A 25,955-nucleotide genomic window follows, 5' to 3' on the forward strand; every position below is an offset into this window, starting at 1 on the left:
TCGACAAAGATCTGCTGCTGCTGTTTGCTGAGGAGGAGACGGGCAGATTGCCTGGTCCCCAACACCTCGGGATGTAGCCTCAATGGTACCTGTCCCCCCTGTAAGTAGGTACCTGCGCTAGGTACCTCCACGGCGACAGATTGGAACAGGGGACTTGTATTCAAATTGGGCTCTATCTACCTACTGTAACCTCCTGTAAGTTACCTGAGGATGGGATGGTGCTACCACACTGGAGAGATTGGCCAGGGTGGAATGTACCCAGGAGATACCCAGGCCCGGGTAAGGTAGGTGCACTCACATAGTACCTACATAGTACACTAACCTAGCTCATGTAGGTACCTATGTAGGTACTTACCTACTTACTCTGGCCCAGCAGGTCCCGTCCCCACCCATCTTTCACAGGTACCACAACGCTGCGCAACAACGAGGGTTCACCGTGGCCCGACGTGCTTGCTAGTGTCTCGTTGGCCATTTAATTATTATTCTTCCTCGAGCCCGCCCTTTGTCTTGCCTGCGACTCCTTTCCTTCTCGAACACCTCTCCATTTCACTTTCACCATCGTATACTCGCCACGGCCCTTGCCTGTGCTTCTTCGTTTTAGGAAACCAATTGTAATTCCCTTTTCCATTCTCGCACAGCTCGGGTGTGCTCTGCAGCCGGCCCTTCACCTTGCCTAGCGAAGACGATACACATCAAAACTAGATACCCGGAAAGATAGATCTGACTGGTGCTTGTGTAAGTGGCTGTCGTGTCCTTGCTGCTCCCGCGAGCAGGTGTGCAGGTGTGCAGGTGGGAAGACAGACTCTGCTGCAACACAGCTGCTTCAAACCCTATTATTGCCAGCTGAGGCTAACATCCTCTGACCCTCCGGGTATTGCAGACATTTGCGCTTTGATTCTGCTTGTACTTGTTTCCATTGCTCTATTTTCCACTCGGTTCCTCGGATAGACTACTGAGTGGTCCAGCTGCAACCCCCCTCATCATCGTATACAGCCGAGAATCCTTGCACGAAGCAACCGACGACCCAGTCAGCAACAACTGGGTCTAACTGGCGATATCTTCTGAATAGTCGGGGAATTCATTCAGACGCTATTGCTCATCCTCTCGGCCTCGTAAGAGCTCGTGTCGGGCTTCCACCATTCTTTCATGATCCCCTAACCATCATTTCGGTATAATTGACTCGAAAATATCTTCTCCTCTTACGCTCGACCAATCGCACTCATTAGCTCCTCTACCGAAACAATGTCTCCTCAAACAAACGGGCAGGGTTCTGTCAACGGCAGCCGAACAGTTCCTATCTCTAACGGCAAGGCTAGCTGGGCCGAGAAACACAAAGTCGCGGACCACTTCATTGGCGGTAACCGACTTGAAAACGCAGCTCCATCAAAAGTTAAGGACTTCGTGGCCGCTCACGATGGACATACTGTTATCACAAATGTAAGGGATTGCTGGATTGAGTACTAAACCCTACTTTGAGAGCGTACTAATATCTAGTGTAGGTGCTCATTGCCAATAACGGTATTGCTGCCGTCAAAGAAATTCGCTCGGTCAGGAAATGGGCCTATGAAACGTTCGGCGACGAAAGAGCTATCCAGTTCACCGTCATGGCTACTCCTGAAGATTTGGCGGCTAACGCCGATTATATAAGAATGGCCGACCACTATGTTGAAGTCCCTGGTGGCACAAATAACCACAACTACGCCAACGTTGAGCTGATTGTCGATGTTGCCGAGCGCATGAATGTACACGCCGTATGGGCAGGATGGTAAGCCTCCGGTTTCCAGAGAATAGAACATGGATTACGATTGGCTGACTTGTGATCTAGGGGACACGCTTCAGAAAACCCAAAGTTGCCCGAGTCGTTAGCCGCGTCTCCCAAGAAAATTGTCTTCATTGGCCCCCCAGGATCCGCCATGCGCTCCCTCGGTGACAAGATTTCTTCTACTATCGTCGCACAGCATGCCAAGGTACCATGCATCCCATGGTCAGGAACAGGTGTAGATCAGGTCGAGGTGGATTCCAAGGGACTGGTCACCGTTGCCGACGATATCTATATGAAAGGTTGTGTCAACTCATGGGAAGAGGGTCTTGAGAAGGCTCAGGAGATTGGCTTCCCCGTCATGATCAAGGCTTCCGAAGGTGGTGGTGGTAAGGGTATTCGTAAAGCCATGTCGGAGGAAGGGTTTGAGCAGTTATACAATGCTGCAGCGAACGAGATCCCTGGATCACCTATCTTCATTATGAAGCTAGCTGGAAACGCCCGACATTTAGAGGTGCAGCTGTTGGCTGATCAGTACGGAAACAACATCTCTCTTTTTGGCAGAGATTGTTCCGTTCAAAGGCGGCATCAGAAAATTATCGAAGAGGCCCCCGTAACCATCGCCAAACCGCCAACATTCAAAGGGATGGAAGAAGCCGCAGTACGACTGGGTCGCCTTGTGGGTTACGTCTCTGCTGGTACGGTTGAATATCTATACTCGCATGAAGACGACCAGTTCTACTTCTTGGAGCTGAACCCACGTCTTCAGGTCGAGCATCCCACAACTGAAATGGTTAGCGGCGTTAATCTGCCTGTGGCTCAACTTCAGGTTGCTATGGGTATCCCTCTTCACCGAATAAGCGACATTCGACTGCTCTACGGTGTTGACCCCAAGACTAGCACTGAGATTGATTTCGAATTCAAGGACTCTCAGAGCGAGAAGACACAGCGTCGGCCACAGCCTCGTGGACACTGCACAGCGTGCCGTATCACTTCCGAAGACCCCGGCGAGGGCTTCAAACCTTCCAATGGTGTCATGCACGACCTCAACTTCAGGAGTAGTGCTAATGTGTGGGGTTACTTCTCTGTCAGTACATCATCCAGTATTCACAGTTTCTCTGACAGTCAATTTGGTCACATCTTCGCATATGGTGAGAGCCGAGCAACCTCGCGGAAGAACATGGTTGTCGCACTGAAAGAGCTCAGCATTCGTGGTGACTTCAGGACAACCGTTGAGTATCTTATCAAGCTGCTTGAGACAGAGGCCTTTGAGGAAAACACGATTACCACAGGCTGGCTAGATGAGCTGATTTCCAAGCGATTGACGGCTGAGCGACCTGACCCCATCCTGGCGGTCGTTTGTGGTGCTACGACAAAAGCTCACATCGCCTGTGAAGCAACCATTAGCGAGTACCGCGCTGGCCTAGAAAGAGGCCAGGTGCCCTCCAAGGATATACTCAAGACGGTTTTCCCAATTGATTACATTTATGAAGGCCATCGTTACAAATTCACGGCTACCCGTGCGGCTGTTGACAGCTATCATCTATTCATCAATGGATCAAAATGCCAAGTCGGTCTTCGACCCTTGAGTGATGGCGGTCTCCTAATTTTGATCAACGGCCGAAGCCACAGCGTTTACTGGAAGGAGGAAGTTGGTGCCACACGTATCTCTGTGGACGGCAAGACTTGCCTCCTTGAGCAAGAGAACGATCCCACTCAGTTGCGTACTCCTAGCCCGGGTAAGCTAGTGAAGTACACCGTTGAGAACGGTGAGCACGTTAAAGCTGGTCAAACCTTCGCCGAAGTTGAGGTCATGAAGATGTTCATGCCCCTGATTGCCCAAGAGGACGGTATTGTCCAACAGCTCAAGCAGCCAGGAGTCACCATTGAAGCTGGTGATATTTTGGCTGTCCTTGCTCTGGATGATCCCTCGCGCGTCAAACAGGCTCAACCTTTCCTTGGCCAGCTGCCGGACCTTGGTCAACCGCAAGTGGGTGGTAACAAGCCCGCTCAGAGATTCAACCGGCTCTACGCTATTCTGCAAAACATCCTCATGGGCTTTGACAACTCGGTCATCATGCAACAAACCTTGAAGGAAATGGTTGAGGTGCTCAGGGATCCTGAGCTTCCGTACAGCGAGTGGGCCGCACATCATTCTGCTCTTCATTCAAGAATGCCGCAGAAGCTTGACGCTACGTTTACCCAAGTTATTGAGCGATCTAAGGCTAGAGGAACAGAATTCCCTGCGAAGGCTCTGGCTAAGACATTTGCCAAGTTTGTCAGTGACAACCTATCCCCAGCCGATGCTGATACTTTACGGGTCACCCTTGAGCCATTGTTGAATGTCCTTATCAACTATGCCGAAGGACAGAAGGTCAGAGAACTCAACGCCATCTCCTCACTCCTCTCCCTCTATGCCGACGTCGAGTCACTTTTCGCCCACCGTCGTACACAGGATGAAGACGTCATCCTCAAACTCCGTGAGGAGCACAAGGAGGACCCTTCAAAGGTCATTCAGATCGTCCTCTCTCACAGCCGCGTCGGTTCCAAGAACCACCTAGTGTTGGCTCTATTGGATGAGTATCGCCCAAATAAGCCAAATGTCGGCAATGTCGCCAAGCACTTCAAGCCTGTCCTGCGAAAGATGGCTGAACTTGACTCCCGAATGACTGCAAAGGTATCTCTCAAGGCGAGAGAAATTCTGATTCAGTGTGCTCTGCCGTCGCTAGAGGAACGGACAGCCCAAATGGAGCACATCCTGCGTTCTGCAGTGGTTGAGAATAAATATGGTGAGACTGGCTGGGAACACCGACAGCCAAATCTCGAGGTTATTCAGGAAGTAGTCGACTCCAAGTACACTATCTTCGACGTATTGTCATCATTCTTCGCTCACGACGACCCATGGGTTTCGACCGCTGCACTGGAGGTCTACGTTCGTCGGGCCTACCGTGCATACAATGTTACCAAGGTTGAGTATCATGCTGATGAGACTGACACAAATCCTGCTTACATTTCCTGGGATTTCTCATTCCGCAAGTCTGGAAAGAACGAGTTTGATTTCACCGCTCAGTCAACAAATCCTTCTGTGCCTGGTACTCCTCACCCCCAAGAATTCGGGTTCAATCGCATTAGCTCTGTTAGTGACATGAGCTACCTTGACCATATTACCGAACCTGAGGCTGTGCGGAAGGGTGTGATCGTTCCATGCAGATACCTGGATGATGTCGAAGAATGTCTACTCAAGGCATTAGAAACACTTCCCTCTCGAAAGGCCCGCACTCCCAGTGCCGTTCCCGATCTTGCTGGCAGGCGTAGAGTCCAAAATGACGAACTCTCCAATGTTATCAATATTGCCGTTCGGGACTCTGAAAATGCCGATGACCAGGAAATAACTACAAGGATTCGAGCTCTTGTAGAAGGATTACGGCCAGAGTTGTACTCACGCCGCCTTCGCCGCTTCACCCTGGTGTGTGGTCGAAACGATGGTTCATACCCCCGTTATTACACATTCCGTGGTCCGGAGTACCTGGAAGATAACAGCATTCGTCACGTCGAGCCTTCTCTAGCTTTCCAGCTTGAGCTCCAGCGTCTCTCCAAATTCAAGATCACTCCCGTTTTCACAGAAAACAAGAACATCCACGTTTACGAGGCTGTTGGAAAGGGAGTTGAAACTGACAAGCGTTACTTCACTCGTGCTGTCATTCGACCTGGGCGCCTACGGGATGACATTCCTACCGCTGAATACCTTGTTTCCGAGACAGACCGAGTCATTAATGATATCTTCGACGCACTGGAGATCATTGGCAACAACAACTCGGATCTTAACCACATGTTCTTGAACTTCTCTCCAGTTTTCCAATTGAAGCCCGAAGAAGTCCAACACTCCCTGCAAGGCTTCCTGGATCGATTTGGACCTCGTGCCTGGCGTCTGCGTGTGTCTCATGTTGAGATTCGCATCATCTGCACTGATGCCGAAACAGGCATGCCGGTCCCTCTGCGTGTCTTGATCAGCAACACATCTGGATATGTAATCCAGGTTGAGATCTACGCTGAGCGGAAGTCCGAGAAGGGTGAAATGATCTTCCACTCAATTGGCGGCAGCAACAAGATCGGCTCCATGCATCTAATGCCCGTTACCACTCCCTACCCAACCAAGAACTGGCTTCAGCCTAAGCGATACAAGGCACACCTTATGGGCACTCAGTATGTGTACGATTTCCCAGAGCTCTTCAGACAAGCTGTCGAGAATAGCTGGATACGAATCGTCAAGGAGCAACCCAGCCTTGCGGACAAGAAACCTCAGCACGGTGAATGCATTGACTTCAGCGAGTTGGTTCTTGATGACCATGACAAACTTGCTGAAGTCTCTCGCGAGCCCGGCACCAACACATGTGGCATGGTCGGTTGGGTCATCAATGCCCGCACCCCAGAGTATCCCAAGGGCCGTAAGTTCATTGTAGTAGCCAACGATATCACCTATAAGATCGGTTCCTTCGGACCTAAAGAGGACCACTTCTTCAACAAGTGTACCGAGCTAGCTCGTAGCATGGGAATTCCCCGCATCTACCTTTCTGCCAACTCAGGTGCTCGGCTTGGCTTAGCTGAGGAGTTAATCCCGCACTTCAAGGTTGCTTGGAATGATCCTAACAAACAGGAATCTGGCTTCAAATACTTATACCTTGATGAAGCCACGAAGCAGCGGTTTGAGGACGGCGCGGCCCGTGATGTTATTACGGAACCAGTTAGCGAAGACGGCGAGAAGAGACATAAGATTGTGGCTATTGTCGGTGGCGTAGATGGTCTTGGTGTTGAATGCTTGAGAGGCTCGGGTCTAATTGCTGGCGCAACAAGCCGAGCCTACAATGACATCTTCACAATTACACTTATCACCTGCCGATCTATTGGTAAGTTACCATTATTTCTCTCATTTGAAGCAGATGACTAACGACAATAGGTATTGGTGCTTACCTTGTTCGTCTCGGCCAACGTGCCATCCAGATTGAGGGCCAGCCCATTATTCTTACTGGTGCTGGTGCTTTGAACAACCTGCTGGGACGCGAAGTATATACTTCTAACCTACAGCTTGGTGGCACCCAGATCATGTACCGCAACGGTGTTTCTCACATGACTGCCAATGACGACTTCGCTGGTGTTTCAAGGATTGTAGAGTGGCTGTCGTTCATTCCTGCCCAGCGCAACCTTCCAGTTCCTATCACCCCTAGCATCGATACTTGGGATCGCGATATTGTGTACACACCACCTAACAAGCAGCCTTATGACGTCAGATGGCTCATTGGCGGTAAGCAGGATGAGGATGGCTTCCAGCCCGGTCTATTTGACAGGAATTCATTCGTTGAGACCCTTGGTGGCTGGGCCCGTACTGTTGTCGTTGGCCGTGCTCGTCTCGGTGGTATTCCGATGGGTGTCATCGCCGTCGAGACCCGAACTGTGGAGAACATCACTCCTGCAGACCCAGCTAACCCCGACTCGGTGGAGCAGGTTACTAATGAAGCCGGCGGCGTCTGGTACCCCAACTCGGCCTTTAAGACAGCTCAAGCCATTAATGACTTCAACCACGGTGAGCAGTTGCCACTGATGATCCTCGCCAACTGGAGAGGTTTCTCTGGTGGTCAGCGTGATATGTACAACGAGGTCTTGAAGTACGGATCATACATTGTCGATGCATTAGTCAAGTATGAACAGCCCATCTTTGTATACATTCCGCCCTTTGGTGAGCTCCGTGGTGGTTCTTGGGTCGTTGTCGACCCTACAATCAACCCCATCGCCATGGAGATGTATGCTGATGTCGAGTCCCGTGCTGGTGTTCTCGAACCCGAGGGTATCATCGGCATCAAGTACAAGAAAGAGAAGCAGCTCGAAACTATGGCACGTCTTGACCCGACATATGCCGCGCTCAAGAAGCAGGCTGCGGAGAAGGACTTGACCAAGGATGAGCTTGAGCATATCAAGGCTCAGATGACGGTCCGAGAGAAGCAACTGTTACCCATCTACGCCCAGATCAGTATCCAATTTGCCGATCTACACGATCGTGCCGGGCGCATGAAGGCCAAAGGTACGATTCGCGAGGCTATTGAGTGGAAGAACGCCCGTCGGTTCTTCTACTGGCGTGCCCGTAGACGACTCAATGAGGATTACGTTCTCAAGCGCATGGCTACTGCCACTGGATCTAAGACGACAGATTCTAGCAGCACCGGGGCCATCGAGACACGACAGAAACATCTACGCCTGCTTGAGGCCTGGTCAGGTATCACCAACTTCTCTAACGAAGACAGAGAGGTGGTTACATGGTACGAGGAGAATGCCAAGACGATATCCAACAAGATGGAGCAGATGAAGGCTGAGACTGTGTCTCGAAACATGGCGGAATTGATGAGTGGCGACAAGGTTGCGGCTCTTAAGGGTCTCAAGGACTTGCTGCACACGATACCCGTTGACGAGAGGGAAGAGATCATGAGGTACTTGAAGTAAAAGAAAAAGTCCTATGTGTAATAATGAGGTGGCATGTATGAATTAGTTCAACCCGGACAAGGGCGGGAAAGGGGTAACGGAGTGAGTTTTTCTTGAATTTTTTGTCTTTTGCACGGGCTAGGATCTATATCAATTAGCATATACGGGGCCGCCGAGTTTGGTGTATTAGAATAAGGGGAAACGAAGATTTGCTTAAAGTTATGTTATATCTATAAGATGAATGTCTTTCAACAAGAGGCTTATATTAACTCACTGTGTTTCTTTGATGACTTGTGTTCTCGCTGCCTCGAGTGTCTATAAAATTACCGCCGGTTAGTACAGTGCGTCGCGTTACAGGAGGTTTGTAGGTGAAGAGATGGGGCTTCAGGGGTTGGGGTTTATCTATTTATTCATCCATTTATTCATCTATTTACATATCTACTACCTAATGAGGTTGACTTGATATGTATTGGTGATAAGTATTAAAAAGACTGTTACGTTGTTCATGGACAAATGGGATCTACCTACGGACCCTATCGAGTAAGTAAGGTAAGTGATACCTGCTGCTGTACGATGTTAGCACTGCCATCATCGGGTTCAATTCCTACTTTATGCTGGCTGGCTGGCTTTGGGAGGCGTTTACAATATCGCCCATCGGTAAGAGGAAAGAAAAAGGTACTGGAGATAAACTGGCGGCTGTGGAATTGCGTAGCTGAGGCTTAGATAGACAGGTAGGTAGGTAGGGAGGGAAGGTGGATATATAAGATATGGTGTTATAATTCAATCCTTTGTATGAATACCTAGGTACTTATAAATGAAGCAGGCGCCAGGGTCTATCTATACCTAGTATGTAAATGTAGTGCAAGTTTGGGACTATGGATGAGGTCGGTGATTAGAATGGGGGCTACGTACGATAGTTAGAATATAATCGAGATATTGCTATGCTCTTTATCCTTAGGTGCTTACTTGCTTCAAATTCAGAACGCTAACTGCTATGGAATGTTCTCTATTTAAGTAGAACATACATGCATGTATACAAATAAGAAAAGATAAAAAATGGTCACCGGTAATGCTCAACGACGTTTCTTATTTTTTCCGTAGCGTCTTTATTTATTTCCCCTAACGGGAGACCGACTAATCAAGTACAAGTGTGATATGCCCTTGCAGACTTCGATGTTATGCGTGAAAGAATACAGTACAGTACATTGGTGTGGGTAGGTAGGATATGTAGACTCATCAACGGGCTCATGAATGCTCATGTTCTTCCGATACTTTTTGAACGAAAGAACAGTACAGGGGGTGAAGGAGGGAGCTTAAGTACAGTATAAAATTATGTCTAAAGTTATGGATTATGGACAATCGGGATTGGGGGGTATCATCGTAATTCATCATAGAGCTCGAGCGATTTGTGAAATTAAATCGCCAATGGAAAGCGAGTAAAGGAAGGGAAAAGTAGAGAAAGGAAGAAGAAAAGGCGTCAATTGCATTGTTATGCTGCGGTTGAAGCCACAGCATCGGGCGGAGGCGGACCAGACCTAGACCCAGGCTCGCTCGTTGATATAGAAACCTCTGGATTGGGGATCTGGAAATCGAGCTGTATATACATCTGCGTTAGCCTAACACCCTAGCACATTGGGAGTGAAATGGAGGTTGTCTTACGCTCATATAACCTGATCGTCTCAACGAGATAATCTTGGGAGCCACAACGCCTTCTTCGGAGCCTATTGTTTTCTCCATTTCGGCATTCCACTTGTCGATCCACCCTTCTAGCTCGTTTAACTTCGTCTTGGCATTTGTAAAACCGAGATCTTCCCATAACCAAGCAGTTAGCACTCCAAGAACGCCATCGAGCATATTCCTCCAACTATACGGATTGAAGATAGGAATTAGCGAGCCGTTCAGCTTCTCGATAACGCGTCGAAATTCTCGTTCTGGTATTCCGGCTGGATCTAATATTTCTGGGTACATGTTAGAGAATGCGGGCCCCAAATCACCCGCTATCAACCAGTCGCGGCGAATGCGAATGATACGCGTTGTATTGTACTCATTTGAATTGATGGGTACGTATGGGTTCAGGTGTGGGAAGCAAGGATGCTGAGGACCCCATTCATCACCTAGGCCCGGCTGATCGGGATCCCCAATAATAGACGAGTTACTAGATATTGCGGACCCAATCCCTCCCGGTATTGATAGATTTGATGATCTCCTATTTTGCTGGCTAAGTCGAGCGGGACCTCGCTCTAGGTCGATAGAGAGACCCTTTGCAGCGTTATCATCGTTCGTTGACGACATAACCGCCTTGCCCTTTCCTTTGTCGATCTTGCGAAAAGGTTGATCTACCTCTTGCGTATATATCAGGTCTTGACTCGCGGCCGAAGTCTGGTATATTTCTGTCACGCCGTGGCCTACTTTCCCAAGACCTCCCACAGTTGAGAGGCCTTCCTTGTTGAGTTCTGACAGTTCAAACCCCTGATCCTCTTTTAATGCTGCGACTGGTGTTCTCCCAAAATTGAAAGAATAACGAACTGAGTTAGGAAGACTGATCCTTTTTCCTTCGCTCCGCCGTTCTTCAATTTGGAAACTCGAGCGAGTAGGTGTGGGATGACGGCTCTGTCTCTGTTCCGGAAGTGTCAAAAGAGGACAATCGCCAGCGCCAGTTGTTCCTTGATCATCGAGGACGCGGGTCTCGTCAAGAACGGAATGATTGAATGGAACAGCCGGGGGCGGAGGTGTCGAAGGACGCCGCTTCCGGGCTGTTCGAGAGGGTCGGGTGTAGACAGCCGGAGGAGTCCTCGGCGTAGAATTAGTAGGATTCCAAAGGCGCCCGGGGTTTCCTATATTTCGAGGAAAGAGATTTACAGATTCAGAGCGAGTGGCGCGGTTACGAAGTGGAGGAGGTAGAAAACGGTTTGAATGGGCTAATTTCGTTCTTTCAACATTTGAATGAATGTGGTGGTGGTGAGGGTGACGTGGATGTGAGCGTGTCGGGTCGAGTGTGCTCTCCAAAACAGGATTCTCTAGCTCCTGCGATGAGATGATGACACCTTTGTAGGTGGCTTTGCCTACTTTGTCTGCTACGGCGGTCGATGCGAGTTTATCGGATCGGATTGTGGCGTGGGAAGCCGTTGGGAAGCCGGGAAACTAACGAAAGCCGCCGCGACGGCTAGGCTTGTAATGTCTTTCCGGAGCAAGAGTTGCTGACTGATTGGTAGAAGATGTCGAGTTCTAGAGTTGGGTTGGCGTCGCAGTCGCGTTGTGCGGCCGTCGTGATGCGCCGGGCCGTTTCGTGATGACAGAGGGAATCGATGGTCGCCCTTGGTGATCGCGCTCAGGGGAGATGATAGAAAGAGATTGGCCGAGTTCATGCACGCCGGGAGTGGAGCCTCTAGCACCGGCATTGCCGCCGGCCTATTGGTCAAGGCGGCCAGATGGTCAGCGGTTGCCAGCAGCTGGTGGGTGTCCGCCCATCTACTACCAATCGCTACCTAAGGTACACTGTAGGTGGGTAGGTAGGTATTAGATAGATACCTACTATGGCATGTTTTTGCAACTTTTCAAACAGCAATGTGCCCGTTGCGCCCTTTTTCTTGATAAACCGCAACGTCGCGGGGAGTAATGAAAATGAATAATAAAGGGATCCCAAGGCTGTGGTTGTTTGGCGGGATTCTCGTGCCTCTTGTACAAGTTGTGCAGGTCGGACTCGCCGGACGTTAAGACTTTTCCTTGGTCCTGAAATGAGGGCCCTAGTATTTAGTATTTTCCTGGCAGTGACGTGGTGATGTTCTGCGCGAGTAAAGGCCGTAAGAAAAAGGGGCACATATACCTACATATAGGTAAGTATGGGATTCCTAGTAGCTATGTAATCTGCAATTAAACTAACAGTTGGTAGCTAGTACCTAGAAGAATGGACATGAGCCCATTAGACGTCTTCGCATTCCAGAAGGGAGGGATGAAAGAAAGAAAGAAAGCGAGTGTGTATGCGAATATACAGAACGAGTAAGGGTTGATGCTCATTTATGGGTGCCACATGCAGGTATGTAGGGAGAGTGAGGGCCGATACAGAAAGGACAAAAAAAAAGAGATTGAAAAAGGACCCCAGCCTCAGCTCACGAGGTTACGGCGAGGAAGATGGTGTTAGTGTACGAATATCGTACATTCAAGACAGGACAAGACAACCTCAAACTCCTATGATTAGTATATATAGAATATGTGTGTGTGTGTGACTGTGAGCTGTAAAGAATCCATCCAATCTTTCGTCATCGTGCCTGGGGGCACATTACATGTAGCACTGGATGGATGCATGATGACACAGGTGTGTCTTAGGTACAATCCACTAACGCTGGTCTGAACACCAGAGCAGACCAGAGCAATAGAACGGCTTTAAATTGGATGATTTACTATTAGTAGTAGCATGATTTTTTATCCCTCGACGCACAGTCGAGCCGGAGAGCCAGACACAATTCCGGACAGAACCCCAGAAGTGACGCTATACTGGATCCAGGGATCGTCTCTGCCAGGTTCTGCTAGGTTCTGCTAGGTTCTGCCAGGTACCCGGCACAGACCCGACAAGTCATAGGCGCAACGCTAAGTCTCGATAGAGTCTGAACCGAGTCGGAAGTCTGGCGAGTACTAATCGCAGGCCTTTCCCTGGGTCTGCCTGGGTCTGCCTGGGGCGTCAACATATTTGGACCTGCATAAGTACGCTCACCCGCGAACCAAGCTGATGGGCCACCGTAGCCATGCCACTGCTCGGCACGGAACCAATCGCCGTTTTGCGCCGCCTATTCTCGCCCCCAATAGGCCTCATCTTGCCATCTTGCCCCCTCCTGCTAGGCGTTCTGTTGAACCGTCCGTTACCAAAATGGAATTCTAAGACCACTCTGACCACCTAATGATATTTGTACCATAAGTAAAACACATTTACTTACTTAGGTACCGTAGTGTTGCCTGTGGCAGTGTCACGAGGCATCAGCTCGCGAATCCTGTGAAACTGCAATTCTTACCTAGCTAGTGTATTCTGTCTCGTCCTTCACGTGCGTATTGCTGTCCTTTACTGTACATGACGCATGATGCGGCGGTGCTGGCACAATATCGCTACTTACTTACGCACAGTTGATAATCCATTTGATAAGGGTTCTAGGTATTCGTAGCAGATAGTGGCCAGGGTCTCCCATGATCGAGTACATGTACAGAGATGCCGAATGCAGCGGGCAGGCTGGGTGAGATGATTCTTTGGCGTCTAAGCTGACATGCGCCATGTAAGGATCGGTTGCCCAATAAGGATGCAGCTATGCATTATACATTCCAGTGCGCTTCATCCTTTTCCCTCTCTCCATTGCTACATACCTAGTATCTAGTCCACTACCTACATGTAGGTCGCATACCAGTACTTGTAAAGCGTTGCCCAGTCCTTGACACTTGCCTCCTGAAAGCAACAATAGGTTACAAGTGCCATCTACTCAGCGCCCATATAGTCAAGTCAATACGCCTCACGATCATCCGACGGATCGAAGCCAAGAATAAAGGGGTTTCGTGGCACTGCGGAACTATACGTTGATAGTTTGCCCCGTCCAAAGTCGTGAGCTGAGGTCGTCATGTCTCCGACGAGACGAGAAAGATTTCGTGAGACTTGACATACTCTAGGTAGGCATACTTTGGATACCCTTCAAAAGAAGAAGAGCGATTCCAGACTTGGCCATCTCGTCTGAGTTGGCGCATTGATTATATAATCGTTTACAAGTACATAGAAGGATGAAGAGACAAAGAGAGAGAAAAGGGGCCTACATAGATATGTATATAGTAGATCACACTGCCTAATTTAGCGCCTACCTGCCTATCGGTTATCATACCTACCCAGTACATTACAAAGTGCGTAGAGGCTACTACTACTCTATAAGGTCATGACGTAGTGCTCATGTCACAGCTGAGGTTGCTTTGGCACCGCGAGGCCTGCCATTGGAATTTGACGATCATGACTACATCTACCTACGGTACTGGTGTAGGTTCCAGCTTACCTGATCCTGATCACTAAGTAGCCCTAGCCACAGGTTACAGTCCCAGGTACTGTACTCAGGTATGTAGGCAGTGTGAGTTCCTCGCCCAGCTAGTAGCTGTTGTAATGTTGTTGTAGCCGCAATGTACCTACCGCACTGCTCACTGTGCTTCCATATTGCCGTCATCCTTGCCCATGCCACAATACCTATCTCCCCTCCAACCCAATTCTCATCTCGAGACACGGCACAACAACACGCCCATCCAAGCATCTACCTAGCATCCTCCCCCCCTTGCAGCTAGCTTTCCCTACGTTCGTATGTAGAGCTGCGCAAGCACCTGGTGCTTTTGATGCGCCTACACATCTCTCAGAGACTGCATTAGGCGCCAATATCCGACTGGCCCTTCGTCTTCCGACCATATTAGCGAAGAGTTGGTTGATGGAAGACGATTGACCTCATGCGGTCCGTCTCCGCCCTAGGCATCAGCCATGATCGACGAAAACTATGCTTCGGCCTCGACGACAACCGTCAATGCTACCGGACTGACCAGTCCCGCACCTGATGAACCCCTCTCCACGAGCAATGAGCCGCCCCCGGCTTTTGCCTTCCGACGCGCAGCTACCCTTGGCCCGCCCTCACAGCTGCGTCGGCGCTTGAACGGTATTCACCCACCGTCCTCCGCCGATAATCAGAATGCCTTTACCGGCCTTCGCAGACGCAGCTCAACCTACTCCGATTACCTCGAGTCGAGTGCAGACGATTTATTGAACCCCAGCAAATCGAACACCGAGGAACAACCCAAATCGCTTTTCGTCTATATACCGCTTACGCTTGCCTTATTGCCTGCTATAGCTGGCCTATTTTTTGAAAACGGCTCTGCCTTTTTCACAGACTTGATCCTTCTTACCTTGGCCGCTGTCTTTCTGCACTGGTCGGTGACACAGCCATGGGACTGGTACCACTCGGCCCAGCAGATCCGCATTATACAGGATGAGGCCTTGTCCGAGGAAGTCTTCGAATCTGACAGTGATTTCGAGTCGGCCCCTACCTCGGCCTCTGTTGTACTTGAGGACGTCCCTGAGGAGAAGGGGAAAGGGAAGGATGAGGAGGAGCCCGAATTGAAGATCAAGAATCTCCCCACTGGTAAACATCCCAGTTGGGATGCGCGGCAAAGAGCTGCCGTCAAGGAGCTTTACATCCATGAAATAATTGCTCTAGCGTGGTGTTTTATATTCCCGATGCTGAGTGCCTATCTACTGCATATGATTAGAGGTCAATTGTCACGGCCATCCGAAGGTTTGGTGTCTGATTACAATCTCACCATTTTCATCATGGCCGCCGAGGTGCGCCCTGTATCTCACTTGATCCGAATGTTGCAAATGCGCACGTTACATGTACAGGCCATCGTCGCGCAAAACCCACACATCCAGAAAACTATCACCAGTGAGGAAATACAGGCCTTGTCTAGCCGACTGGATGAGCTTGAGGCACGCAGCGCTTCTAAAGAAAGCGCTACAAGTAATGGTCTTCAGCCTGAAGCATCCCAGAAGCTTGTTGAATCTACAGTAGGACGAGAATTCCGTAAAAGTGTGCAACCAGAGCTCGAGGCACTGAACCGAGCCATGCGCCGATACGAAAAGAAGCTCACTGTCTTAGCTAATCAAACCGACAACAAGATTGAGTACGTCGAGTATCGACTCAACGATGCCCTGGCACTCGCTGCGGTTGCTGCAAAGAATAGTAATTCGCGACGTACGCTAGTAGGCTGGTTCTTAGGAAGGATAACGGTCCTAATTTTGCTCCCGTTACAAGCTATGGCTGCTGTTATATTATTCCCGTTTCGAACAGTGTCGACTCTAGTTCGCCGGAATGGCCAACATGTGCCCGAAAGGGCACACCGCCCTCTGCGAAATGGCAAGAATCCTGCCCAAGGCAGGTCCGGTCCAGATCGCGTGTCCGTGAGAGTATCACGCAAATGAGAATACTATTGCGTGTATCATGTCTATCATAAGACCTAGAAATGGCTTAGGTGGACAAGAGATACCCTGATTTACTTCTGGCTCTATGGTTCTCGTTTTCGTTTACTCTTTCTTTCTTTCTTTTTATTTGGCGATAATACGGTCAGTTTCGCGGCGCGTGCATGTATGAATATGGATATGGTATGGTTATGGCGGCGCCGTCGGGGTTGGTGACGACGACCTATGGAGAGCGGCACTCTCCAGCTTGAAACAGGGCCTAAAAGTGGACGGCGAATCGGCCATGTCCTGTTATATCACCATCATTATCATTATGCCAATCACGATTCACGAGCAAACTCATCACTTCAACCTCAATTCAGTCGGACTCCGACGTGATGGAAGAAGAAGAAGAAGAAGAAGAAGAGAAAGGAGAATAAGGATGAGGAGCGCCCAGATGTACTCTATCATCATCCACGTCCGGAATAAGATGTTCAAGCCCTCGTGTTCGGCCTTGAAAATAGTGCTCACACTAGACTCGTCACGCCGGACTTGGCTTCAGCTCCCACCGCTTTGACCATGTTATTGCAACTCCTATTGCAGCGTTTCGCATTTATGGCTGATGGCGATTGCGATCTGGACATACACCTTACCGGTGAAGGCATCGATTATGGATACTATGCTAGTGAGGGCATAAAGTTATATATGTGGCGTCGGTACTACAATATAAATCTGGGCGCAAGCTAGAACGCCCGCCGTTACAGGTTCCATGAATGGATATAGTACCTACCCCAGGCCTTCGACTTTATTTTCCCCCACGTAACGAAACGTAGCTCAACATCCAGGTGCCGGGTTTTAAGTAATCTTGGTTCTGTGTTCACAGGGCGTAGTTTCTCGCCTGATAATGATGTACTGTATTTTCCACGAACGAACGCCACCAACGCCGCGCATATTTACCCGAGTCTGTCGGTGAAGAGGACAGAGTGAAGGGCGCGCTGTGTGTAAGTGACACGTGGTGGGGTGCTACCTAAGTATGTAGAATGTGGAGCGGAAGAGGGGCTTTGAGAATCTTCTTTACAAATATGTACTTCATAGTAGGTAGCTACAACGAGATACACAACTATTCCCTTCTTAAAACAGATAACGCAGCACGATTTTCATTTGTACAGCACGTTACGCATTGCATCACATTAGGGCTTGCTGTATGTGTTATGTAAGTAGGGAGTATAGAGGTACAGTAGTGTGGTTTGTGACGAGACTTTGAGACTGGGGTAAAGGAAATGATATCCGGGTAACAGGTATCAGCAGTCCATTAAAAAAAATTACATGACGGACTGCCACTGCAACTGCAAGCAAGTACAAAAACGCGGCCGTGCAGCGTGGCACGGCAGGATGCATGATTTCTGTTTTCGTAATCCGTTGATACGAATTCAATGGGGCGGGCCGGCCTCCCCCTTCATTCAGAGAAGGGGCCCTGGGTATACAGGTAGGTAGGTAAATATGGGAGAGTGAGAGAAGCATGTCGGCGTTCGCGAGGGTTTCTGTTTAAACCCGGAGTTACACCGCTTACGAGTGTATGTATACAGAACGTAATTTGATCGATCTTTGTTCCCTTTTCTGTGCTATGGTGATCGAATGCGCAACATCGAAGGGATAAGACGGCATGGGGAGAGCCATTGGCGCAATGTACGCGTAGACATCGGTTGTTCACGGCTCTAGGAATGGAAAGGGTATGAGATAGAAGGCAAAGCAAGCATTTATCCAGCCCGGTGACGATACTCAGGCTTAAGTATGGTGTTGCGTGCGTTGTGTGCTAGGTAGCTAGCCCACGCTTACTCATTATATACGCTTCTTTACGCGGCGAGAAGCGGCTCATCTACACCCATGAAGCAAGCTACTGACAGGTGATGTGCCGCGACGGCGAGGATGAGACAATGCGCTGTAAGGGTGGAGCGGGAACGGCAACGCGGAGTGTGGGAACTAGCGCGCCGAGAAGTGGGATGGATGGATGGCTAGCAGCCCTCGCAGCCCAGCCGTACGAAGTTCAAGTAGCAGAGCCTTATCTGGCCTTAGGACTGGGGCCTTGCTGAAATTCTTACAGACACGATGGATGGTGGTGGTGGGGGATCCGTCCCGGCTGATCGCATGGGCAATTAATTAAACTATTCTCTAGGTAGCGCCAGCTAGTGCTCGTTCAGTCGGTGCTATCACGATTCACGTTGTGACTAGGACGATTAGCTCCGGAATTGGAGTCTTTCGCGACACCGTTTTCTGGGTCTTGCGAATATGCGCAATCAAGAATTCCATCTCACACTAGCCTGCATCTAATCAACTAAGATATCCTTATTGTGGAGGTATGCCGTCACCATCAACAATTGAAGCTCAGGAAACGCCAGAGACAGGAGAGAGCTAAAGAGAGGGAAATGAACTGACTCGCACTGCTTGCGTTGAAACAGGATTGTCTACGGAATGTGCGCTTATGTAGACGTAATCCGGCACGAACGATATCTGCAAAAAGCAATAAAGGATTACCCCGAGATGTGCTGCGTTGTTGCACACACAAGAGGCAGAAAATTGGTAGCAGCCATGACAGGCGACAGGTAACGAACAAGTACAGCACCTGTCGAAGTGAGCTTCCCCCAACACCCCCCTTGCACTCACTGCACGAGACGAGGGTGTAGATCGAACCACGTATATCCAGAGAACGACCGACAGTCGGCCTACGCGGCCAGGAAAACTTCGCGGGCTAGCGTCGCGTGGTCACCGCGTCTTGTGTGTCCCACTCGTATTATTCTTCAGATCAGTGTCACTACTCTAGGTTAAGTCTGTCTGTACTGTATAGACCGTACTTAGATATGTAGGTAGGTAGGTAGTGTACGGAATACACCAAACTCGGTAAGTGAGTACTATCAATGCAAGTATACTTACGCACACTACAGACCTTGGATCAATAGTGAATGCAAGATGATGGGATCGTGAATGCGACAAAGCAGATCGCCGAAGCAAGAACTGACGGGAAACTGACGCGGGATGATATGAGGACTGACGCAGAGCGGATTGCGACATGTCTCGACGACCCTTGACAAGCCGTTTGCGACTTCACACCGACCGCGATACGATACGACTATAGCGTACATACTTACCTACCTACTTACTTAACCTACCACCGGCACCCAGAACACGATTGTGGCTTTTTCGATATACATGCCCACATGTGATATACTTGATCGGCCTCTGCGACTCGTGTTAGAATCTTGGTTCTGTGAATGCTGTGAATACACGTGTAGAAAAAATACAGCGGTTGTTGAAGCGAGATGGTCAGACCCCTCCATCTCCATCTCCAAACCTCCAATCTCCCCTAAACCCCCCCCCTTCTGTCATCGTGTCCTGAGACAAGACAACGCAAGACAAAGACCGGCCCAGGTCTCGGGCCACCGTGATGATATCGGAGAAAAAAAAAAGAGGTCACAATAAAAATGAAATGAACTACCTAGAGTTAGACGAACAGCGCGGCCGTGACAGGCGCATTATACTTACCCGCATGATATGCTAATCTACAGGACACAGCTACCGTAAACGGCGTGGATAGAGGTTGATTAAGTACATTTAAGTACCTACCTCGCCTACCTTAGCAGTCGACCAGCCAGGAGATGACCTCTGACCTGGGTAGATCTATCCACGGCTCTATTCTCTCGCGCCATCTAAGACAGTTTAGCTGGACAGGGGCCCGACAGGGGCTGTAATGATGATGAGGGAGGAACGACCCAATGGCATCACGCACGGGCGGTGAGATTGCCCAATCCGGCAGTGGGACGCTCTTGGTGGGGTGACATGGGGGGAGATCGGGAATCCGGCGCACCACCCTTGCCAGTTGCACTAAGTAAGTAAGTAAGTACGGTAAGTTGCTACTGGTAATGATGTACTTTTCTCTTCTCTGAGATGCCAGCTGGAAATGTAAGTAAGATCATACCTACCTGCCCATCTATCTGTAAAATGTGGGAGTGGGTGAATGGCTGGGCAGGTCTTGGATCACATCTACCCCTGGCTTGGCTATGCAGCCTTTCGCTCGAGTACCATTGAATATAATTTGGTATACTTACTTACTTAATGACTGCTACACTTCTCTAGTACTACTTATCCTAGTTTAGTCGATCCCTAGCCGTTTGCATTGTTCGTCCCCTCGACGAGGACAAAGACGGGAATGAGAGACATACTTACGAGTAGAGTAGTGTTGTAGAACCCGCCTTGCAAAGCCAGTCACCAGCCAGTCACTAGCCAGCCAACCCTCCATTGGAATCACGAGAATCATGAGGGACATTGAAACCAGCCTGTTCTTTTCGAAACAGATACCTATACACAGATACAGACACACAGACAAGAACAGCTACCCATCCCACCAAGCAAGTGCTCAAGCAAGTAGGTACCGTTTGGGGACTGCCCGGCCTGCATCAAAAGCTACCTATCCAGCGTAGCCAGCCTTGCTGTCCAATAGCACCAAAGCCAACGTCACTGCTAATCTCCCACGACCCAACCACGATGCAGCTATCGCATTCGTGCGAGCGCCTAACCACTAGGTTGGCCGTAGGTTGCGCCGTCATCAGTCGCTCATCCTGATACATGATACATCCCGCTACGACAGTACATTACATGCCTCTACAGTACTTGCATGTATGCCCAGGTGTTCTTGACGCGTGGGACGGGCGAATGCGGAAAGAAAAGACGAGACGTGGGACGCCTGCGCCAAGCCATTGAGACAAAGAACTACCAAGTAAGTGTGAGCTAGCTGTCAACCTTGACCCGCTGGGCAAGGTATAAGGTATGGTACATTTCTATACCTTCAGCTCTGAGGACCCTCCATCGAGGAAAAGAAAAGCTCGAGCGCACTCAGCTAAGGGAAATGCGTTGATTCGCCTAGGTGCTATCGTAGTAGTGTAAGTAGGTAGTTCACTTCGTTTGGTTCGGTTCCTATATACCGGTAGTGTACATCGAGATCGAGGGGAGAGCTTACTTTTTTTTACTTGCTCACATACCACATTGTTCTCTTTCTCTTCTAAAAACAGCAGCAGCAGCTTGCCAGCTTCAACTCTGCTGGCTTCCTCTCTCGGCTCTGGGACCCATCGTGTTACTGTTTCATGCCGGCCTCCTTTCGCATGGACCCTTATATTGTCCACAGGTCCTCGGGTTAATATAGCTTTCCCCGTGTCGGTCCAGAAGACTTGGGTGCCTTGGTATTACGTTTGATCTTCTTCAACTCCCGCTGGCACGTTTCGATACCATACCAGTTCGGTCACACTGCAGGGTCAATTCACACAAGTCCTGACTGCCGGATACCTTACTTGGTATGCCCAGCTGTCGTTCTTTTCAGACCGCCAATTCGTTACCACCGTCCCTCGTTTAAATTCCCTTTTTTGCTATCGACTTCTGCCTGTAGCCGTTCCCGATTGTTACCTTCCCCCGGGTAGCCTCAGGACTAATATCCCGCCTCCTTGCCAGGCCCGGCTCGACAGCAGCAGTTCGTTCGTGGGAACAGAGCCTCCCTCTCCCTAATCTGGACATTTGTCGTTGTCCTACTGCCAACTCGACGAATTCGTAAAGATCCATGGCTGGAATTCGTGGTCGTTGAGCAAAACTCTTCAAGGATGCTTTGTTACGAGCATTGAAGCTATAGATATTAGAGCTCCGTTCCGTCAAGCACCTAGGGTCTTCCACATATATCCTGGGCTTCTAATTCATTTATAGGCGGGGCGTTTAACGATCATATCCACCGCCGTCATGACTACACGATGGAGCTATGTTTGGGCTCTGCTCTTATTACTCCTTCATCTTCACGGTGTAATAGCAGGTCCTCTTCAACTACTGCGCCGCGAGGATGCTACAGCCACAGCCACGATATCGCCGGCTACGACAGCGACCGAAATCAAGGCGCAAGATGACGAGACTTCCACTCAGAGTGCAGTCGAAACAAAGACAACGCATAGGTCTACTACGGACGAGAGTTCAACCACGTTCATGGTCACGTCGACTACTGCATTTCCTTCGGCTATTAATGGGAACAGTCCTGACCATACTAATAGCTCTCTTGCAACTCCCAGTCAGTTACTCATGTGTTCTGTTGGTACGAATAAAATAAAGAATGCTGACCTTGGCTCGAATTCTCCCAGGTCCTATTCCGAATGGTCAGCTACCCCTAGCTCCCCGACTTACACCAGGATGGGGGGTCGCCGGTGCCCTTCTCTTGATAAGTGGCGCTGCGTACACACTAATTGGGATCAAGAATGGTTGGTTCTACACCTTCTTCTCGGCGGCGTTCCTCACGGCCCTGAGTGTCACAGTTCTCATCATATATGTTATGGTTCCACCTGTACCAGCTGCGATTGAGGGAGCCTATGTTGTAGCAGCTGTTGTCTCTGGACTCATTATTGGTGGAGCATCCATCGTGTTTCGAGAGATCACTGAAGGCTTGGGATGCCTCCTAGGAGGATTTTGTGTGTCCATGTGGCTATTAACACTTAAAGCTGGTGGGCTGCTCCCTTCATCCACACCAAAGATAATATTTATCATCGCCTTCACGGTTGGCAGTTATGCGTTCTACTTCAGTCGCTATACGCGGCCATACGCCCAGATTGGTCTCATGTCGTTTGCAGGTGCGACTGTAACAGTCTTAGGTATTGATTGTTTCAGCCGGGCCGGATTGAAAGAATTCTGGGCTTACATCTGGAACTTGAACAAGGGGCTCTTCCCCTACGCCACGCACACTTATCCTATGACCAAGGGCATTCGCGTTGAGATTGCGGTCACTGTTGTTTTTACGATTATAGGTATCATCTCTCAAATGAAGCTCTGGCGAGTTATTCAAGCGCGCCGGGCAAGGAAGGCCGAGGAGCAAGCCGAAGAGCAACGAAAACGTGACGAAGAAGAGACAAGTCTGGGGCTACGGATTGAGGCGCAAAACGCGAGGGAACGTCGACAATGGGAAACGGTATACGGTGATCAGCCTCCACAAAGCTTGGCCGAGTCTGAGGACTCAGGGGTTGAAGACGTGGGTGATGAGAAGATGAAGAAACATCGCATTAGTCAAAAGGTTGTTCGGCAGGCATCCTCGAGCGAGGATCAAATTGAGCTGGCTGAGCTCCCAAGTCCAGAGCTCACGAATTCACCTGATCCTCTAAAGTCGACTAATGGGTTAATGATGACGAACCAGAAAGACGACAGCAGAGTGACGATTAGGGTTGCCAGGGATGACGATGAACCGACAGAACGCAATGACGTAATCATATCTGAACCAAATGATAAGAATGTTGGGACACCCAACGGCTATGCTAAAGCGCGGCCAAGCTCGATAACATTTCCCGAAACTTCTCAAATGTCACCAACGGAGCCGGGGCCGGAGGTTACTCCTCTTCCATTCAAGATCCCGAGCAGTGTGGATGGAAATGACAGGGATGAGAACCGTTCATCGATTGCAGCCTATGCCGATGAGGACGATGGGGAGTTTATGCTCAGCGACAAACCTTCGAGATTGTCATCGGCTCACCGACTCTCAGCAAGTTCTGGCAAACTTCTAAAAAGTATCTCTCTACGGTCAAATTCCGCCCGGACGTCCAAACGAAAGACAGGCGAGTTTGAAGCACATTTGTCGCCGGCAGGGGAGGAGAGCACCGAAAATCTCATTGTTGAAAACCCGAAACGTTATAGCGACATGTTATCGATTATTGCTACTATTGATGGGCTGAGTCAAGATGGTGATGACTACGATCGTCTTACGGATGACAACACTGAACGGAACTATTTACCAGAGGTTACTGTCGAGTTTGGTGACGGCACAGAGCCCAAGGGAGTGGGTAAAGGTAGTGAAGGTGAAGAAGGCGATATGCAATCGAAGTTGAAACCTCCCGGTTCCGAGCAGCGTCGTAGTGCTCGACCTATCTCATCTACTGAGACAGTTGCCACTGATATTCTTGATCCTTTCACTACCATCTCGTCATCGGGCGACCTGTCGAAGAGAAGCAGTATGGATCCAAGCACGAAAAAGACGGACAGCACCAACGAAAACAGTAATCCAACCGATCTGTCCACTGTTGAAGAGACCCCAGAAAGTTCGGTACACCAGAAATCCCCGGCTCCCTCGACTACTTCAAATAGTAAAAGCAGTATAAGTCTCACCAAAGATCGGCTCCCACCAGCCTTGACCCGCGTGGCTTTATCGTACAGAACCAACGAATGGGCGAAGCATCTAAGCACAGCGGAGGTCCCTGATATAGAAGAATTGCAGCTGGAAAGCCCTGCTGACCGTCAGAATGTCGAGAAGCAAGTTATCGAAGCGCCTGTGCCGGTTGATGTTGAGGAACTCCAGCAAACGACTACTTCTGCGGCTTTCATGAGACGATCTTCTAGTGCGCCGAATGTTCCACAGCCTCTCTCACCAGCAGATCATTCCACGTCTCGGATAAGCTCATATTCTTCTGCGCCAAAGGCGCACATACCAGCCACTCTCGCTATCCTCACGAGCGTCGGCTCGGAGGCCGGAGTTGAGGGAGTGTCAGGAAGCTCTTCGGTACCAAATCTCCCCCAGGCAGGGCATGGTTACAGGAACAGCAGGCAGCGGAACTCCAGTGAAGTATACAACCAGCCAATCCAAGAGGAAGATGGCACCGAGCCACTTCCTGTGGCGGGCCAGACGGGTTCGTCCGACGAGGCCAATTCTACGCCAGGCTCGGTTCCTCCTTCACCAGGAGGACATGCGCCCATACCAGGGCTGGTCTCGTACTCCAGCCCGCAGACCCTCCTAGGAAAGCGCGAGATGTTCTTGCGCAACAGATCCACATCGCAGCTCCTTACGACGCCAATCCAAGAAAGCCCTGAATATATGATGCGGTCAGCGAGTCAGATGACCTTGCCGTACAATCAGGCCACGCCGCCGCCGCCGAACGATATGGACGATATCCCTCTGAGTCAAAGGAAAGAACTCATTCGGCAGAGCAGCAGGCTCTCCGTTAACTCGGGTGTTTCGAACATGATAGGCCGTCCCAGACGCATCAGTTCCGGGAGCGCGGTACAACTCCCCTCCAGCAACACATTTGCTACTAACACGCCTCCTGCGCCTTACGTCCCCACCATAACCGCCGAGTCCACAAACTTCGACTCGCATCAGCCCCAGCGACACTCGAACCTACCATCACAAGCAGCCCGCGACGCCCGCCTCTCGCAATTCCGGCAGTCGGTAGCAGCAGAACTGCGCACACCCACGGGCGCAATGCCGCGCGCAGGAAAAGAAACTGCATTACGCACATCGAGTTCGATGCCGAGTGCAACGGCGATGAATCATGCCGAAGTGAGCAGGGTGATCGAGCATCAGCGCAGCATGCTGCTATCGCAGCGCGAGATGGAGGCCCAGAGGAAGGCGGGGGAGCGCTGGGAGAAGGAGAGGACGGAACGAGTCTTTGAGGAGATGATGAGACGTGGGGATTTGGTGGACGTGCATCGGGAGGCACTTAGGAAGATGCAGGGGGGTGTTAAGCATTGAGTGAGCCTGTCCCTGTCTGCCGCCTGCCTTAGATTTCGACCGCTCTTTTGATTTAGGAAGGGGTTATCGCGTCGTACAAGACGCGAAGGTTCCCTGCTGGGTAGCTAGCCGTAAGGCTAGAAAAATACAGAGGTGGGAAAAAGGTATGGCTAGCTACCTGGGACGTGATTTGGATCTTCACGCTGTCATGTCATCATGTCATGGTCATTGGGGTATGAGTCCTCTTCGTCACCATTTTCTTTTCCTCTTTTCTTCAT

The 25,955-nt window shown here is 50.0% G+C and overlaps 4 protein-coding genes across 4 annotated transcripts; 3 read left to right on the forward strand and 1 right to left on the reverse strand.

Moving 5' to 3' along the window:
* The first annotated feature begins 1,001 nt into the window (after positions 1-1,001).
* F5B22DRAFT_14187 (acetyl-CoA carboxylase) lies at positions 1,002-8,370 on the forward strand. Its single transcript, XM_047969047.1, has 4 exons — positions 1,002-1,437; positions 1,500-1,765; positions 1,826-6,663; positions 6,714-8,370. The coding sequence occupies exons 1-4, from the start codon at positions 1,243-1,245 to the stop codon at positions 8,246-8,248; spliced, it is 6,834 nt and encodes a 2,277-aa protein (XP_047836371.1). The 5' UTR covers positions 1,002-1,242; the 3' UTR covers positions 8,249-8,370.
* An 841-nt stretch (positions 8,371-9,211) lies between these two features.
* Positions 9,212-11,625, reverse strand: F5B22DRAFT_653072 (Golgin subfamily A member 7/ERF4 family-domain-containing protein; the record flags this gene model as incomplete). The annotated part of the gene is made up of 3 exons (XM_047979683.1): positions 9,212-9,821; positions 9,887-11,251; positions 11,374-11,625. 3 exons carry the CDS (start codon positions 11,623-11,625, stop codon positions 9,717-9,719), a joined length of 1,722 nt encoding a protein of 573 aa, XP_047836372.1. The 3' UTR covers positions 9,212-9,716.
* A 2,974-nt stretch (positions 11,626-14,599) lies between these two features.
* On the forward strand, positions 14,600-16,339 carry F5B22DRAFT_14287 (uncharacterized protein). The gene has a single exon (XM_047969052.1). It carries the CDS (start codon positions 14,709-14,711, stop codon positions 16,197-16,199), a length of 1,491 nt encoding a protein of 496 aa, XP_047836373.1. The 5' UTR covers positions 14,600-14,708; the 3' UTR covers positions 16,200-16,339.
* Positions 16,340-21,947: 5,608 nt separating this feature from the next.
* Positions 21,948-25,698, forward strand: F5B22DRAFT_640958 (uncharacterized protein; the record flags this gene model as incomplete). The annotated part of the gene is made up of 2 exons (XM_047977916.1): positions 21,948-22,266; positions 22,337-25,698. The coding sequence occupies 2 exons, from the start codon at positions 21,948-21,950 to the stop codon at positions 25,696-25,698; spliced, it is 3,681 nt and encodes a 1,226-aa protein (XP_047836374.1).
* Between the last annotated feature and the right edge of the window lie 257 nt (positions 25,699-25,955).

This window comes from Xylaria bambusicola (genome assembly GCF_022495145.1).
Source record: "Xylaria bambusicola strain CBS 139988 unplaced genomic scaffold F5B22scaffold_1, whole genome shotgun sequence".
Taxonomy (NCBI): domain Eukaryota; kingdom Fungi; phylum Ascomycota; class Sordariomycetes; order Xylariales; family Xylariaceae; genus Xylaria; species Xylaria bambusicola.